Source organism: Typopeltis vanoorti, chromosome 10 (genome assembly GCF_054136105.1).
Source record: "Typopeltis vanoorti isolate ZY-2024b chromosome 10, IOZ_Tvanoo_1.0, whole genome shotgun sequence".
NCBI classification, from domain to species: Eukaryota; Metazoa; Arthropoda; class Arachnida; order Uropygi; family Thelyphonidae; genus Typopeltis; species Typopeltis vanoorti.
Genome location: NC_143558.1, coordinates 28,292,027 through 28,306,545, shown reverse-complemented (window position 1 = coordinate 28,306,545; position 14,519 = coordinate 28,292,027). Strand labels below are relative to the sequence as shown.

General features: G+C 33.9%; 2 protein-coding genes across 3 annotated transcripts in view; one reads left to right on the top strand and one right to left on the bottom strand.

The window, feature by feature from the left end:
• Positions 1 to 14,519, top strand: part of LOC150102273 (signal recognition particle 14 kDa protein-like) — an 84,495-nt gene that overhangs the window by 63,950 nt on the left and 6,026 nt on the right. The gene's annotated exons all lie outside the window — the stretch shown is intronic.
• Positions 8,068 to 14,519, bottom strand: part of LOC150102272 (Golgi resident protein GCP60) — a 189,116-nt gene continuing 182,664 nt past the window's right edge. Inside the window, exon 8 of the mRNA XM_090399544.1 lies at positions 8,068 to 13,353. Within this exon, the coding sequence (XP_090255670.1) occupies positions 13,130 to 13,353 (224 nt within the window). The 3' untranslated portion in view covers positions 8,068 to 13,129. The remainder of the gene's footprint in view (positions 13,354 to 14,519) is intronic.

Below are 14,519 nucleotides of genomic sequence, written 5' to 3'. Positions count from 1 at the left end.
GAGTTCACTGCTACCTCTTCACAGTATGAAGAAACTCAGGTGTATGAGAAGGAGGTATTAGAATTGTTGCACAATCTGAATAAGAATTTGACAATATGGGCTGATGGGATATCAGCACAGATGTTAAATGATTGTTCAGCTGAAATGGCCATTCCTTTGATCAAGCCATATAATTTGAGTCTCATAAAAGGGAAGATTTTACAGGAGTGGAAAGAACATATGATAATCCCATTGCACAAGGGTGGTGCAAAGTTTGAATCACCCTTGGGTTTACTAAGGAAAGGTCATGTTTTAGCAAATTGCTCACATTCTATAATAATATTAACATTGAGCTAGACAAAGGAAATGGATACGGCATGGTTCTTTTGGATTTTGCTAAGGCTTTTGACAGAATACATCATGAAAGACTGACTGTTACATAAATTAGAGAATATGGAATTGGATTATAAATTACTGGCATAGATAAAAGGATGGCTGACTGATAGATATTCATAAAGTGGTATATGGGGCATGTGAATCTGCAAAATTTAAAGTAACCAGTGATGTACCACAAGGATCAGTTCATTATTATTCAATTTCTACATTAATGACACTGGAAGAATTTGACGTGTCATTCAGCTATTTGCTGATGATGGAAAGATAGGTATGGTAATCAGGATTGCAGCTGATCACTACTTGCAGAATGATTTGAATAGGCTGACATTATGGGCATATGTGAAAATGGCTGTCAGTTCAATGTTAATAAATGTACAGTCATGCATTGGTGTGATTGAGCTAGAAGAGACTGATTAGGCTAGGGATTTTGGAATTTTAATAGACAAAAAGCGCAAGTTCAAGGACCATGCAAAGACTGCAAATACAACTTGAAAGAAAATTGCAGGGGTGCTTAAGGGTCAAAGCTATATAACTGAGAGAAGACCTCCACATAGCCTTCAAAGGAATGCGGAGAACCGACCAGGGCTTCTGACCTAATGCACAATCCTCACTTTCTCGTGGTGCACCCTGTTAGGTATCTACCTGGATACTGAACAGACGAGGATGGGCTGGCAATTTGGGATTTAGCTGACCAAATTGTATTCTTATTGGCTTAAACCAAAATTTCAAATGATGGTACAACATGACAGAATTTCATGCCTGCTGGGACATCGCCCGGTTAAATAAGGCCCCCTGTTGTTTTTTCCCAGGGAACCAGGGCAAACAGCGAAAAGTCAGCTACTGGAACAAATCCTAAAACTTACCCCAACTCAACATCACCAGAGTTCAAGATCAGTACTAACAATATAAGAAGCCTGAATGGCAAAGAAATGGAGCTAGCTGAGGAATTGGATAGGTACCAGATAGACATAATAGGGGTGACTGAAACAAAAAAAGACAAAAACTGGTGAGATCTTTCTGAGCAATAAATACAAAATGTTATATTTTGTTTTGGGGCAATTACTCCATACTTCAAGATATCCTTGAAGTATGGAGTAATTACTTCGAAAAATTGCTAAATGAAATAAGCAGTGATGACAGCACAGTGGTAAAAAACACTGAGCAGGCATGCAGTCAAGAATATATCCATATTTGAAGTAGAAAAAGTCATCAAAAGCCTGAAATGTGGAAAGGCCACAGGAGTAGATGATATTCGACCAGAAATGCTCAAGTATGGAAGTCTTACAGTGGCTGTACTGCATAGTTCAGAAGGCCTGGACAGAGGGACGAATTCCAGATGATTGGAGTAGAGCTCTCATAGTACCCATATATAAAAAGGGAAATAAAACAATGTGAGAATTACAGAGGTATTTCATTACTGAGTGTTCCTGGTAAGATATATGCAAGTATACTTGAGAAACGATTGTGGAAGAGAAGCTTGGTGAAGAACAAGCTGGACTTAGGCCAAATAGAGGCTGGTAGGATCAGATTTTCACTTTACGACAGATAGTTGAGAAATCATGGGAATATAACAAAGATCTGTATTTAAGTTTTGTAGATCTGGAAAAGGCATATGACAAGGTGCCAAGAGAGAAGCCATTCAAAATGCTACAGTTATATGGTGTTAATGGGGCATTATATCAAGCAATACTTAGTATTTATTTGAGTTGTAAGTCAGCAGTTAGAACTGAAGGAAGTACAGGAAGATGGTTTAATGTTAAATCTGGTGTCAGACAAGGATGTACATTATCCCCTCTCTTATTCATTATTTATATGGATCACATTATAAAGGAAAGTGGTATTAAACCTGATATCAAAATTGGAAGTGTTAATCTCAGCTCTTTGCTTTATGCTGATGATGTTATACTTCTAAATAAATCTGCTACAAGCCTGCAAGATTCCCTGAGTAAATTGAATAAATGTTGTAATAGATATGGTATGAAGGTGTTAGATCCTAAATGAAGGAATTTTGGATAGAAATCATTCATTTAGGGTCTAACATATAAAAATGGCAAACATAGAGAAATACCTGCACATCAGTTGTAATTAAAAGTGAAACTTCCTCACTTTATGTAAAAAATTGTATTCTTTATTTAAGCTATTGTGATTAATTTAAGATTTCATTTTGTATGTCTTTAAAAAGATGGATAATGTGAATTGAATTTAAGCCTTATTTAAGCTATGTAAAATCTATTGTGAGTCATCATAAGGCTGTTAAGTATTAATTCCTGGAAGGCCTAAAGCTACACGCATACAGCGTAATGCTGGCAGGTATAGCTTATTCAGAAAATCACATAACCATGTATTCCATGAATCCGAGTATATCAGCGTCGTAGAAACGAAGGATAAGCCAAAGGGTAAAATTAGTAAGGTTCGTATGCAAAAAGGGGCTAAAAAAGAGGGCGCTCGATAGGAGTATAAAAGGGGGTTGAGCCTGGAACAAAGGGGCCTTTTTCTTGATCACTTGTTGTATCGTTTCCTGTTGGGTGGTTCAGAAGCTGGCGGGCAGTTTCGCGTAGGGGGGGGATGAAGTCTGTGATGTTGGGCAGCTAGTATTCGTAAAGAAATGAAGCTGGATTTTATGCAAAGCTGAAGGAAGAAAATTCAAATTCCAGACCTAGCAGAATCAAGCCGTCGCTGGAAAGCCCCATCGAGTTGTTCCTGAAACGCAAAGATTTGAGTCCATTTCTGGCAGAAAGAATGAAGATAGCGTAACCCCTACGTTGGCGTATAGACAGCCAAAATAGATGATAAATATCCAGACAAGCATGTGGTGCAGAACGACACAGAAAAAAGGTCGGTAAGGTGCTATTGCTCTAATTTTGTGTGAATGTTCATTAGAAGAAAGAAGATTGTTTACAAATTATGAAATTAAGAACTTTATAATAAGGAACTCTGTGGACAGTCACTATTTAGAAAATTAACCTCCTTTGAGAGTAAGAATTGTTTAGGAGAAATTTTTGTAACTTGTATGTGATAGAATTAACTTGATGCGATATGAAAGGTAGAATTTAGAGTCTCAGTAACATTAGAATGGTTGATAGTTTGTTCTTACGAGTAATACTGCTAGAAGGAATTTACTTAACTTATTATCATTTGATTGGTATCCCAATGCGTAATTACAGTGTTTTGCATGCCTCATAAGTTTTAATTAGTTCGAATGTGTTAATCTCTTAGTTCGAGTTTATTTAGTATTGAACATAATTAAGTGCTGGAATTTTGTATTGTGTTTTAGATATTCCAATAAACATGTCATATTTTCCTGAACCTGAGTCATGCCCGATTACGATTCCAAATTACCGCTTATAAAAATAGAACCTGATTTTGGCGGGAAGGATTTAGCGAGTGAATATAAATATAGATTTAGGTCACAACTGCAATAATCTAGATCTATAGGGCAGTTAAGTAAGATATTGGGTAAGAAAGCTAAGAATCTAGTATTGTCTCCCTGAGTAAGGATCTTTTCTACTATAGGATACTGGCTGGTGCAGCAAAATATAAATTCGTCATATCCGAAGAGGAAACAATCCTAGATATAAAAATAGGATTAAAATCAAGTATAAAGAGATAAATAGATATAGAACATAGATAGACGTAATAATAAGAAACAAACTTTTTAACAATGGCGCAGCCAGTAGGATTTTGATTGAATAAGGTTTTAAGTAAGAAAGGATAGATTTAAGAAACAACTAAAATTAAGTATAAAAATATATTTAAAAAAAACTTTTTAACAAAGGACAGCATTAAAAAGACAAACACAATGAAAATAGGCAGAAACATTGAAAATATCAACTGCATTGCAAATGGAAAACTTATAGAACAAGTAAAACATTTCAGCTACTTAGGCATGGTTTTTAGTGAAGATGGTAAATTAAATATGGAAATAGACAACAGAATCAACAAAGCTGGTATGGTAGGAAGTCAACTGAATAAATTTATATGGAATAAGAGAGAAATTAGCCAGAACACTAAATTAGCTGTATACAAGACAGTGTTCAAACCAATTTTTACTTATGGATTTGAGAGCTGGGTCAGAAGTAAAACACTTGACCAAAGACTAGAGACCACAGATATGAAAGTCCTGAGAAAGATTAGCGGCATGAACAGATGGCATCAATGGCAATATCATATTAAAAATGAGGATATTAGGAAAGAACATGATATTGTCAGCATCCAGGAATGCATTAGCAGAGCTAATCTCAGGTGGTATGTCACTTAAGCTGAATGGAAAAGGAAAGATTAGCAAAACAAGTGTGTCTCTGCCAGGTTGGCAGGAAAAAGATCCAGAGGAAGACCAAGATATAGGTGGATTGATACAATAAAAAGTGCCTTAGGAGACAGAAATATAAGACCTGATAATATTGGAGTCTTGACAGGTAACAGACTGATTTGGAGGAAAATTGTAGATAGGAAGTTAGTAATGATGTAAATTTTTCATGTAGTACTATCATATCTTGTACACCCCTTGAGGGTATATATTAGGAATTTGATGATGATGAAACAAACTTCGACATGTAAAGGTAAGGATGTCATTTTCCATCTTTACAAAGCCTTGATATGATCTCACTTAGGCTACTTTGTGCACGTCTGGTCTTCTGGTTTCTGTAATGATTCTGATACAGTGGAGAGAGTGCAAAAGAGAGTTAAAAATGATATCAGGATTATGAAGACAGATTGAGAATTTGTAGGCTGCAGACACTAGCAAACAGGAGAAAGAGGGGCGATGTGATTGAGACAAACTTCTGAAATGATTGTATTGTATTTCAGTTTATGAAATTTTTCATTTTAAGGAAGATGGAGAAAGGATAAGAGGGCATTATTTGAAGTTGAGAATGAATGCTTTTAAGAAGGGATGAGGACTAGATTTTTTTCTTATAGAGTGATGCATGAGCGGAAATGGATTGCTATTCAATGTGGTGTGTGCAAGTAACATGACTGAATTCAACAACAGGTATGATAGCTGGTGGAGATAGTATGGCCTCCCTCGATGAGTACTTACTCTCTATAGGGCTTTCTTAATAATAATAATAATTTAGCAAATTTAGTCAAACAGTTTCCATAATACAACATAAAAATTATTCAAAAATATGGAACTTATTTTGATGTTATAAATTAAAAATGCCAAGAAATTATATTCTTGCTTTCATCCTTTATCCAAGTGTAAGCAAACAAGTTTGTGCATGAAGTCACTTCACAATTGGACTATTTGTATATAGAGGCTAATGACTTCACATCAATTGCCTTAGTATAGATGAACTTGGAAAAGATTCTTCTCTATAGGCTGTACTTCCTTTTTCCATTATATCTGCAAATGGACGCAGAGGAGCCCCAGTGTGAGACCAGCCTGCTTACTTGCAGGCTGAAGTATTTCAATATTTCTATGTTACTCTCACCCATGAAAAGCTGTAAAGATATTTTATATGGTATTAAGTATTATGAATGGCTAACAGTTAAATAACCAGAGAGCACACTGCTTTAGAGACCAAACATGGAACTACTTCAGGAAAAAAACTTAAAACTTGGAAAAGATTCTTTTCCATGTCAGGTGACAAAATTATTAAATTCAATAAGCATATTGTCATCATATAATTGACTTCAAATTGCTGGGCAAAAAATAAAGTTAGCCACTGAACTTGAAAAAAAAAAAAAATCACCTTATCTAGATATCCTAATTAAAAAACGCAATCCTTTTTCTATAAATATATAAAAAAAAACAATAAGTTGAATGATAATTGCATGTAATTTCCCATCATGACCCATGCAAAAATTAATGTGATCAAGACATTACATTACATGTTCAAACCTTGTTACAAGATGAGGAAAAGCAAAAACCTGAACTAAATTACTTAGTGATTACAACAAGGTTACCACAATACCAGATGCCCAATAGAAACAGTTTGAAGGCTGCCTGTCCTATGTGAGTTTCATCTACACAGCAATTCAATACATGGGTGCTGTTTCAAATCACATTGCACACACACAGTCAATTCAAAAATTTCTGGAAAAGATGGAGGTATACCAAATAAACTGCAAATGTGAAAAAGCTACATATATGAAACTGGCAAATCAAAAATCCACACACACACAAACATGTCAGATATTATCATATTAAGACAGGGTTCGTGAAAGCATGTGTCTACTGAGGACCATGAAATATACTGCAAAAATAATTTCAATTATGAGAGAAGACTCTGTGGAAGTAATCTTACTACATGGCACTTCATTTGAAAGGGCTTAATATAATACTTGAGCTAAGCACCTCAGATCTCCTGTCTAATGAACTGTCAGAGTTCCTACCTCTAAAATCCTGTCTACTGAATAAACAATCTAATTACAAGGCGTATATTACTAAAAAACTGCAGTTTTAAACAATGGGTTAATAAGTATTGTCACAAAGAAGAAAATTTAAATTTTAAAGTAAGTAAATTTTGAAGTCAACTTTAAAGTAAGCAAGTACTCATACTTTCATTCTCTCCTTAATTGCAGATAGATTCATAAATTTCTGAATAACCCAAGGTCAGAAATGTGTATTAGGCAAAAAATTTCCATTATCTTTGTACACTAATTTTGAGAGACATTTTGCAAGTGGAAGTAATAATACAAACATAACTCATAAGATACTTTTACAAGCAATCTAGTAAACTTAAAAGCTGAAAAATTAATAATTCATTTGAATAGCTCACTTTCATTCTGTTCATTTTAAAACTGCAATGAAATAAGTTAAAAAAAAATCACCTTTCTGGAGTTCTGAAATATATATTTGCACATCCAAAATTTTTCCAAGATTAAAATAAGAGTTATATTCAATGTCCAGAAAACATGGTGGAATGAGATTAACATTTCACTGAAGGATTCCAGATTTGCTTATGGAGAACACAAACACACACAAAACACTGTTCCTGTTATTTTCATTTCTTTCCAGTGATATTAATTTAGTGAGGAAACAAAAAGCCATTATACAAGCTGTAAAAGAGATTCAATATAATTTTACTCAGTGTTAAATGTGTACAGCATATTAATTCATTTGCAGACCAACATATATTAAAAAGTGGTTTTCTAAATGAATAACAAAAACATCTCTCATGGAATTCATGATATTTTCTTATTTATAAGTCTCATAAAACATCCGAGACAGATTAAAAAAAGAAATAATAAATAAAAGAAGATAACATTTACAATTTTAATAATCTAAACTAAGTACGATCCTGAAGAATAACATTTAGAGTCATTGCAGTGCTACAAGAAAACAAGACTAAAGATAATTAAAATAATAAAATTAGGACTGTGTTCAGACATCTCTGAATTTCCATTCTTACACAAAAAATAAAGCCTAGTAGACATTTTCATATATAGTAGCCCTTACAAACTTGCTATACAGCAAACTCTCATAAGGACTACAGGAATAGTTTATTATAGCAGATGGTTTGCAGTGAAATTCCTTTAGAATAGTACTGTACCTATATTCATAATTAATTTTCTGTTAGTGGGAACTCTGGGGTCAATTTCAAGCACCTCTTCATTTTCAGCTGGACAAAGTTCAAATTAACAAGTGATAATTATGAATGATATAATCACGTAATCACAAGAAAGATATTTATTTAACCAAATATTTCGGTCTGGAAATAGCAGACCGAAATATTTGGTTAAATAAATATCTTTCTTGTGATTACGTGATTATATCATTCAGTCTTATGTCGCAAGTATCCTTAAAACAACAAAGTGATAATTATAAAAATACAGTTATTTCCTTTATATGAATATATCAATCTGTAATTCAAAGTATATCATGCATCACTACATGTAATATGTATCCACAGCCAACTGGAAGGTGTCAACAGTAGAGCTTATACACTCAGTCTATTATAACAAATTCATGTTGACTACAGAAACAGTTTACTATAGTAAACTTCCTTTAAAACAGCATTGTGACTAAGGGGATTTGGCCATTAATTTGTTATAATGATATTTGCTATAATGAGAATTGATTGCACTTATGGTTATCAAACTTATCTTGAAGGTATTCTTAAAAAAAAAAAAAAAAACTAGAAAGAAATCACTCATTGCAGAGCCATGAATTCTCACCATATACACTATCTTACCAAAAGCTATGACACTCCAATCAAATGCAGGAAAATGGATGCAACTATGCAATTTGAAACTTTTGGGACCTATGAAGATCAGTGGCTTGCTTAGCCATTTTGATCCTTTATAAGGATAAATACATAGAAAGAGTTAAGTGTTCCACAGGTGGAATGATGGTTGGATGTCATTTAGATAAAATGTCAATACATGCTATTGCATAAAACTTAAGTACTCCTGAATCTAAAGGCGACACTGAGCCCAAGATGCAACCCAGCAGGCTTTAAATACTGAATGACAGGGGGCTAGTGTTCCTTGAGAATTCTGTCGAGACCCGAGGGAAGATGTATTTGGAGATATGGGTGGCCACAAGCAATTCTATAAGTGTTTCTGAATTTTTTAGCACACAAGCCTTTGTATTACAAATAATGTTCCTAGCTGATAAATTCAAGGCACAGAGAAATGGACTATAAAGCACTGGAAATCTGTACACTGAAAATAAAAGAAATGCTACATGCTTTTAGAGTCTGGCAGTCATTTTTGGATATGGAATATTTACTTATTTTTATGTAAATCCCACTAATGACAGAACATAGACATACCAGCCACTAAATTAGAAATCTTTATAAATATATAAGCATCACTACATGTTCTAGGCAACTATTAAGAATGCTGCTGTCAGTAATCATCAATAGTGTTGATCACAAAAGGATTTATTGTGGGTACCTGTCTGGCTGAAGCCACAATTTTGAAAACAGCACAGATGACTGGTTTCTCAAAAGATGAGGTATTCCAGGTGTTTAATCAGTAGAAAAATAACCTACATTGCTTGTCTAAGAGGTGTAACTGGTCCTAAGATAGTATGTCAGGAACGAGATCGCCATCAGCTGAGAGAGAAAGTTTGCATGAACAAAGAACTTCCTATTTGCAGCAATTGACCGAAGCATTTAATGAAAGCTGTTCCTGATCCATATCTCACCGAACTATGCGCAGAGAATTGAAGAGGATCGGTAGTGGCAGTTACATGCCTATACAGAAACCACTAATTTCTGCGAAGAACAGGAAAGTTCATCTACAGTGGTGCCAGGAACACTATCACTGGACACTGGATAAAAAGTCATGCGGTCTGGCAAGTCATGGTGCACCTTCTTCTGTACCATGGTGGGCAGAGAGTTTGGCAGGAGCTCCATGAAGCAATGAACCTAGCTTGCCTTGTAAACAAAACTCAAGTTTCTGGAGGTCGTGTCATGGTGTGGGGTATGTTCTGTTGGTACAGAACGGGTCCCCTGATATTGCTGGAAGGTCTGGGTGTCCTGCAAGGAATTTCTGAACATTGTTGTCGATCAAGTCCATCCTACTATGTGACTTTTTATCCAGCAGGTGACAGTTTTTATATGGACAACAATGCTACTGTTCATGGCAAAAGAATTGTTCAGCATTAGTTCAGTGAGCATGACAGTGACTTTCACCATCTTCTCTGGCCACCATAAAGCTTGGATCTGAATCCCATTGAGAATGTATGGGACATGTTAGAAAAACTGATTCAGGAGCAAGGTCCTCTTCCATCAAATAGGAGCCACTTAGACTGTTTGGTGAATGTCTGGTATGTTGTAGATGTAAATACAATTCAACACTTTGTGGAATCTATGCCAAACCGCATATGTGCTATAATCTAGGCTAAAGGAAGTCCAACATGATATTGAATAAATGTTTGTAATTCAGTAGCTGGTATGTGTATATCTATTGCATTAGTACAGTGAGTGGACTTAAATGTTAGATAATCCAGAAACCCTGCTCTAGAGCTAAATTTCCAGATTATTTCATAATGCTTGTGGTTTGAGTCACTTCAGTCCCTTACATAAGTAGGAAGGCAATCTCACAGATTGCCTTCCTGAAGACATTTGTAAATATCTATATCTATATCAGCATGGTATTCAAACTCTGCATAATGCTTACCTGAGTGTGTTTTCCCAGCATTGAAGCCTGGAAGTGGCAGTGTAATGATGTCAGGTTGCTTCTCATGGTATGGATTAGGTCTGCTAGTTGAAGTTCATTGAATCATAACTACTGAGTGTTGTAATGATGTCCTAGACAGTTGTGCATATCCTACACCATGGCAGTTTTATGGCACTAATTCTTACATATCCAACACAATAATGCTCCGCACCACTAGCAATGATTTAATCATTAGGTTTGATTGAAGATGTCAGAACATTGCAGTGGCAATCATAGAGCCCAGATATGACCAAGATGGATTTGTTCAACAGGGATTTACTAATGCTTTAAAGGAGGAGTGGAGCACAATACCTTTCTACAGAAATTAGAAGTTTTATACAACATACTGAAGCAGTTATTAAGGCCAAAAGGAGGACAGTATGCTATTAACTGTCAATAAAGCCATGCTTGCACATATCATATGAAAGTATTTTAGTCAGTGATCAATCTAATTATAGATGTGACTGTACAGAAAATGTTACCTATCAGAATAGCAATAGAAATTCTGCTTGCATGAAATTTTTGAGGTTTGAGAATATCAAACATTCTAAAAAATCCACCTGCATCTTGTAAAGTAAGGATTTATGGTAAAACACAAACATATTGTGCTCACCTCACAGAATTTCTTTAAATGGATGATATTTCTAAACAAGAATTTATTTTTTAAATAAATGAAAAAGGCTTTCAGACTCAATACCAACTTAGTAAATTACAGTAATTTATGATTCAACCAGCCTGACTGCTGAATATTTAAGAGAGCATGTCTTCTCTCCAATCAACAGGGTCTAGATTGACATAATGCCATCACAATTAAGCAGTAGCATGCAAGTTCAATGCCTGATATAAGACTACCACTATTTAATGGAAGCCTGAATAAGCTAGAAAGTATTTTGTCACTAGAGCAAGATTTCCAATAATCTAACCTTTAGCCCACTCACAATATCAATGTATTAAAGGCAACATTTTATGGGCACATTAAAAAATAAAAATTGTATATATTACATTTTAAATTAAACATCATCCACTGAAGAAAGCAGTGATCGGATTTCATACTTCAACTAATTTTTCAGATTTAAAGCTAAGTTCAAAACAGTTCCAGAATAATATCAGAGGAAATCTAAAATTATGGTGGCTGCTGTGTTGCACTCAAAGATTTCTGAACACATTTCACATACTAGCCACAAAACTTAGTTCATTTATTTTTAATTCCTTAAAAACAAAAAAACCTCCATTTCAGCATATTTGTCTTAACAATCAATTTTCTTAATGCCATTCCTGAATTATATTTTGCATTTGGTAAGCAGTCCTACAATTAAATTTGGACACACAAAAACTTAACTGACATGGGCAAAAATTTGACAACCTATCATTTGTGTTTTATAAATGTATTATAATTAGTGTAAACAAAGATGAGGATGAATACTGATGAAATAAATGGAAAAAATATTTTCCACATAATTTATTTAACAACAAACAAAACTGTATGAAAGATTGGGTGTACTATTATAGCAAAAATTACACTTGGCAAATTTTTTATAGATGAAAAACTAAGTTGAAAGTGTACACACATACATTTTTGTTTTTTTTTTAAATTAAAATAACATGCATAATATGCCATAACTGCAATTACCACAATGTACTATTTGTTACCAAATCATCCATGAGAATGAACACTGTATGTATGCACGCATGCTAATTTGCAATTAACTATATATGAAAATCAACTTTTGCAACATATAAATTCCTGCTAGATTAAACACAAAACTTAAATCAATTTACAACAAACAAAATCTTTAATAAAAGCTTTTTAATGAAATAAATATCTTAAATGCTCTTACTTATCCAATATATTTTACTGGTAATGCACTTTGGGTGTCATATGAAACTAGCACTTTAAAGGTTTCATATTGATTTTAATGCAATAACACTTCATATATATATATATATTATATATATATATCTAAAAAGTAATTGTTCTGAAAATTCCATAAATACTAGATTGATTTTTTTTCTCCATTTGCATGGTTGGCTTTCTCCTCTGGTATTATGGCACTACTACAAAAATTATATATTTATATATTTTTCAAAACATCAGATTTCTTCTATACTGTCACCTGAAATGACAAACACAACTAAGATTTAATATTATGGAAGATTCTTGAGGATAAACATCTTGGGCGCTTCCAATTTTAGTGAGGAAGACAAGACTATTATAAGCATGCTATACTTGATTAGCATATTCAAGTTTCTAAGTAATGCTTTAAATACTCTGCAGTGGTGCATTTCAAGCAGCAACCGAATAAACACTAAGTTAGAGCAAAATACTGAACACACTTTTTTGTAACACTGAATTGTAAAAAGTATTACTCTGAAGCATCCCAACTTATCTGCAACAATTAAAACAGTTTGTGGGAGATGAAATTTATAGGTTAAATACAAGATTCTACATAATAAAACAAAACAAAAAATTCTGTGACGATGACTTATCTTTGGAGGAGGCCGCCTTAACGTTCGTATATACTTTGTCTTTTACCAGCCTGCACAGCAGTAATAGGTAGTTTTGCATTTACTCGAAAGGAACAGTTTCAGATTAAAATTGGTTGTCCAGACAACAAAAAATTGGGTTAATATTAGGCTATGCTCATTCACGAGTATAGTACACTCTATAATACAGAGTTTTTGATCTCCACAGTGAATAGGAATTGTCAAATTTCAGCAAATAAACACCTTGTCCTGGATACATATGACTACCAGCATATACTTCTTCATGACAGTCCCTTCTGTAAACTGGTATAATAATACTAACTGGTGGACGATCCACTTCTGAAACACCTTTCTCTACATCACTTGGGGTCTGGTCTGGATCTAATTAAAAATTAATTTAAAATTTTATATAGGGCACAATTATACATCCATTTCAATCAATGTTATTAACTTAAAATCAACTGATATCTAATAACTAAAACAATTAAGTAATTACTTAAAGAGCCAAAAGGCTTCTTCAGTTCAGCAATGTAAAATTCTATAAGTCAAGTGGATATTAGATCCAGCATTACTTAAAGCCGAATATAGAAACTATGAAAGTTTCATAAGGTAAGTTGACCAGAGAGCTTACAGGAATACATTCCCTGGCATTCACAAGTTGCCTTTATAGACCACTTAGAAGGCATAGGCACTGCCCAAGTGTCTATATATTCGCCTTTTATTGGTCCATTTTGATAAGGTTTCACTGACCTGACAGCTGTGAAACCTCATCAAAATGGACCAATAAAAGGCGAACATATAGATGCTTGGGCAGTGGCTATGTCTTCTAAGGGGTCCATATTAGGGCAACTCGTGAATACAGGAGAATGTATTCCCGTAAGATCTCTGGTCAACTTACCTTACGAAACATTCATAGTTTCTACACTCAGCTTTGAAATAATGCCGGATCTAATATTCATTTGATAAACAATCAAGTAACAGCTAACTGAAGACAATTGTGAGATGCTTATTTTACATAAGAATAGCTGACAATGTTATTTTAAGATTAAGAAAGAAGTAAAATATTTAAATATATAAATAGGTGATTCCTATAAGATTAAGCACATGCAAATTTTTTTTTTTTTTTTTTTTGAGGGGGGGGGGGTGAGACTGTATGAATCAAAGAAGTTATATACGAAATAGACAAATTATTGTGTCAATGAATAAAAAAGAATTGTATGCAAATTATCAGTTTGCATACAATCCTAAATTTTCTCAACAGAAGTAGTCTCTAGGTTCTGTGTATTTAAAAACATCTTTATGTGGTTAAGTTCAGAATCAACTAGTCATTATTTACTTCTTTTGCTTTCAATAAAGTTCCACATAGACATCTTCTTTATCAAAACATAACTGACACTGATATGTTTCTCTCAAAACATTAGGCAGAATACAAGGTGAAATGTTAACAAAGGCATGGATACAATTTCATAAACTGGCAGCTTATGTTATACCTAAAACTAAAATAAATAAAATATCAAGTTTAGTTTATCGTTTTGAAAGTATTCTTT